At 35.3% G+C, this 4580-nt stretch overlaps 1 protein-coding gene across 1 annotated transcript; it reads left to right on the top strand.

Annotated features, from left to right (window-relative positions):
• The first annotated feature begins 1699 nt into the window (after positions 1-1699).
• LOC131151629 (beta-amyrin 28-monooxygenase-like) lies at positions 1700-4005 on the top strand. The gene is made up of 4 exons (XM_058102904.1): positions 1700-2654; positions 2876-2990; positions 3520-3592; positions 3706-4005. The coding sequence occupies exons 1-4, from the start codon at positions 1700-1702 to the stop codon at positions 4003-4005; spliced, it is 1443 nt and encodes a 480-aa protein (XP_057958887.1).
• The last annotated feature ends 575 nt before the right edge of the window (positions 4006-4580 follow it).

Raw genomic sequence — 4580 nt, 5'->3', positions numbered from 1 at the left:
AAGATCAAACTCCTTGCTTGTTCCTTCCTTCTAATGCATTACCTTTCTTTACCATATATATATATATATATACGTCCCGCTTCAAAAATTAAAGACAACAGTGATCTTTCCCAAATCAATGATTTTTGACATTTTTAAATTTTAAATTAATTTTTTATTTGTTGAAATTTTGTATTCTACTTACTAATTTATTATTGCATGTATACTAAAAAAGAATAACATAATTTCAACTATGTAATGCTAAATTTATGTGAGAATCAAGTCAAATTTTTTAAAAATTAATGACTCAAAAGAATCAAGTAAATTTTAAAAATTAAAGACAACTTGATATTTCTAAGAATTTTTTAAATTTTTAATTTTTAATTAGACTGATTTTTTTACTGGTTAAATAATTTCATTCTTCAATTCTATTGAATATTTATGATTACATGTGATTTAAAAAATAATAATATAATTTTATGAGGGTAAATTTGGCCAAAAATAAGTCAATTGAATTTTTTTTTTTAATTTTAAATTTAGTAATTTAATATTTAATTTGTGTGATGTGCATATCAATAGTTCTCTGCTAGCTAGTAGCTAAAATTAGAGAGGTAAATGAATTCGGGGCGGTGAATATCCCACCTCAATCTGTCCTAAATACCACGTCTATATATGTATGTGTATGAATATAGTACTTTCATTGATCAATTATTCATAGCTTATAAATATATTATTTTTATTTATTTTATTTTATTCTGCTTAAAAGGTTGTGTTTTCTATAATTATATTAAAATTTTACTAAGTTAGGTTCTTTTAATAATTTAAAACATGAATTGTCTATTTTTTCAAAATTTTGCATGCACAAAGCAAGGATAAATTATATATAAAGGATAGTCTGGTGCACAAAGCTTTCGTGTATACAAGGTCTAGGAAAAGGACATATCACAATGGGTCTATAGTACGCAACCTTACCTTACTTTTTTGTAATGAGTTATTTCCACGCCTCGAACTCGTGACCTCCAGATTACATGATGACAACGAGGCACATCTAGGATGGCAGGCGTGCAGATTCAAGTTTCATCCCTCTCGTTCCAAAACCGATCCATTTACATCTTTAGCTAACATAAGTGAGCTCATTTAATTTTGTCTTTTCTTCCAAAAAAAAAAATTTTAAATGAACCACGAGGACCACGAGACAGATAAAAGAAATCGCCTACCAATGTGTCCAGGTGAGACGGCATATCAATAAGTAGTTTTCAACAATTTATGCTCCCCCAACCATTCTAACAATTTTTTTTTTTTAACTTAGTTGTCAGCTTGCTGGGTCTTCTATTTTTAGAGCATTCACTATTAGTCTTCTTCCCAAAACAGGCCGGTAAGAGCTCTTTCATCTCCGCCCTTCATACAACTATTTCATTTCAGCTGTGAAAATTTCACAAGCTAAATACATGGGTAAAACCGACCTGTCTCAAAAGCTCAAATTACTAAGACTTAAGTTCAACCATGTATATTAGTTGCATCATACATTGTGAATAATAGCCGAAAACTCCACAATGCATGGATGGTAACACCTAGGTCCATCTAACATCAAGCCAGTTCAGAATTTCAAGAGTTAAGGTCATTAAATGCCCAAAGTCGTCCAAGTTTCAGCACAATCAATTTCAATCAAAACACCTTCTCTACTTCGCCACAGAAAGCAAAAACGGTAATCATCGAGAGCATGGAGCTCTCGTTTATGTCAACTTGCGCCATTTTCTTAATGACCTCCCTGTCTCTTTCATTGTTCTTCATCTACAAGCACAAATCCAGTGACTCAAGAGGAAACCTCCCACCGGGAAAAATGGGCTTACCGTTAATTGGAGAAAGCATAGAGTTCCTCTCGACAGGCCGGAAGGGGTGCCCTGAGAAGTTCTTGTTTGATAGAATGGCCAGGTTCTCGCCGCAGGTTTTCAAGACCTCATTGCTCTTCGAACCAACCGCAGTCATTTGTGGCGCTGCTGGGCACAAGTTCTTGTTCTCCAACGAGAACAAGCTTGTTTCTGCATGGTGGCCAGCCACCATAAACAAGATCTTCCCTTCGACACTCCAAACAACATTGAAAGAGGAATCAGCAATTTTGCGTAGGCATCTTTTAGGGTTTCTCCAGCCAGAAGCTCTCCAAGCATGCGTTAGTGTCATGGACATGATTTCACAGAGACACTTCCATTCCAAATGGTATAATAAGGAAGAGGTGACCGTGTATCCTCTGGCTACTAGGTACACCTTCTGGCTGTCTTGTCGCTTGTTCTTGAGCATAGAAGATCCCAATCATGTGGCAAAGCTTGCTGGTCCCTTTGATGTGTTGGACCACGGGATCATTTCGATGCCAGTGGACTTTCCGGGGACAGCTTTCAACAGAGCGATCAAAGCATCAAAACTGATCCGGGAGGAGCTGCAAGAGCTCATGAAGCAAAGGAAGATTGATATTGCAGAAAAGAAAGCATTACCAACACAAGATATATTGACTCACATGCTCATGACCGCAGATGAGAATGGACAATACATGAAAGAAACAGACATTGCAAGCAAGATTCTTTCTTTACTTATCGCAGGGCACCAGTCATCAAGTGCAGCCATAACTAGTATTGTCAAGTATCTAGCAGAGATGCCAGAGTTCTATAATAAGGTTTTACAAGGTAAATGTTTTATCACTTATTTACTATATATTATCTTTTCTTTCTTATTTTCCTTCATAATCATACCTTCACATTTTCCTTTCCATTGCCCAAATTTCCAAATTTTTCCAAATGGGATCTTCATGTTTCAGAATTTTGTAGAGGAAAAACCACAAGCCATTAAATTAAAATTTCTAAGCTCAATATAAGCATAGCAGCATAGCTTATGCATTGGTTGACAGAACAACTGGAGATTTCAAAATCAAAAGCACCAGGGGAGCCGTTGAATTGGGAAGATATTCAAAAGATGAAATATTCATGGAATGTAGCACGGGAAGTCATGAGACTTGCACCACCACTTCTGTTGTGAAACTTGAGATTGTTCCACCTAACTTTACCACAGTTACAATTGTACAGGTAAATAGAGAGTGAATAATTGTGCAAAATTACACCAGGTAAATTCCCAGGGAAGTGGGGGGTCACAACGGACCGCTTAAATCCCTCTTTCCTAGACAGAATTTTCCTTAGACATGTAATTAACACAATATATTACTACAACTATACCCGACAAAAGTTAACTACTGAATAGATAAACGGAAGAACACCAGAATTAACGAGGTTCGGCTAATTGTGCCTACGTCCTCGGATACTATCAATTAATATTTCTTTATTGTAGAAATATTACAAAATGAGAGAGAGAAGAGAGAATGTGCCTAAGAGAGAAGTAGGCAATTTTGGGGATGAGAATACAAATGGAGGTGATGGGTTTATATAGGTTAGGAAAAACCACTATTACAACCACTAATCACCTACCTTTGAAAAATTAGCCCACCATTGAAGACTTCAATGGCAATGGTAGGCTTCTAGAATAAGCCATATTTCAACAACTTCAGGGAGCATTCCGAGAGGCCATTACTGACTTCAACTATGCTGGTTTCTTAATTCCAAAAGGCTGGAAGGTCAGTTGAAACTTCATGCTATTTCTACCATCAAACAAAAACATCTGTTGGTTATTAATTAATATTGTTTCTAAAAGATTATATTTATCATATGCTTTCAACATTTTTAACAGTTATATTGGAATGCAAACTCAACCCATAGAAATCCTGAATGCTTCCCCGAGCCTGAAAAATTTGATCCTTCAAGGTTTGAAGGGAACGGACCTGCACCTTACACCTTTGTGCCTTTTGGAGGAGGGCCGAGGATGTGCCCTGGAATGGAATTTGCTAAACTTGAAATCCTAGTTTTCATGCACAATATAGTGAGAAAGTTCAAATGGGAGAAGCTGCTTCCAAATGAGAAGATCGTAGTAGATCCAGTGCCGAGACCTGAAAAGGGGCTTCCAATTCGCCTTCATCCTCACAAACTTTAAACTAAGTCTACATTGGATGCATAGATTTTAGGCTTTTGATTTAGATTTATGTGATTTTGAACAAAATTCAATATAACTTTATATTACTTTTTGTCCAACTCTAAACAAATCCAAATCTAAAGCCCCTCCCAAACATAGGGTAAGAAAAATCGTCATATTTTATGTGTAATTTTTCGGCTTCAATAAGGTTGTTCCCAGCCAGCTCTCGATATGAATTTATATAATTTTTTCTTAATTTGTTCCTTATATATTAAGAATCCTTTTTTTTTTTTTTTCATTTTCATGTATATGTATGAGTGAAGGGGAGCCTTGCCCCAATGGTAGAGTTGTCTGTCATGTGAGCCAGAGACCATAGATTCCAGACATGAAAATAACTTCTTGTAGAAATACAACATAGCTTGCATACTATAACCCAATCAATTCATATCCCATTTCCATCCTCGCACATTAAAATCATAATATAGAATGTATGCAAAATAAAAATGTAGCAACTTGCACAATAAAAGAAATAAATCCTAAAATTTATAAAATAGAGCAAAAAGAAAAGATAAATAAACAAAGATCAACTTAAATAA

The sequence above is a fragment of the Malania oleifera genome, chromosome 3 (genome assembly GCF_029873635.1).
Source record: "Malania oleifera isolate guangnan ecotype guangnan chromosome 3, ASM2987363v1, whole genome shotgun sequence".
In the NCBI taxonomy this organism is placed as follows: Eukaryota; Viridiplantae; Streptophyta; class Magnoliopsida; order Santalales; family Ximeniaceae; genus Malania; species Malania oleifera.
The sequence above is the reverse complement of the archived record's forward strand: the minus strand, read 5'-3'. Positions and strand labels throughout refer to the sequence as shown.

Excerpts from the sequence above, each read along its gene's own strand:
- LOC131151629 (XM_058102904.1), top strand. The coding sequence starts at position 1,700 with ATGGAGCTCTCGTTTATGTCAACTTGCGCCATTTTCTTAATGACCTCC. Across the intron at positions 2,655-2,875 it reads CTATAATAAGGTTTTACAAG|AACAACTGGAGATTTCAAAA; the intron begins GTAAATGTTTTA and ends ATTGGTTGACAG. Across the intron at positions 3,593-3,705 it reads TAATTCCAAAAGGCTGGAAG|TTATATTGGAATGCAAACTC; the intron begins GTCAGTTGAAAC and ends CATTTTTAACAG.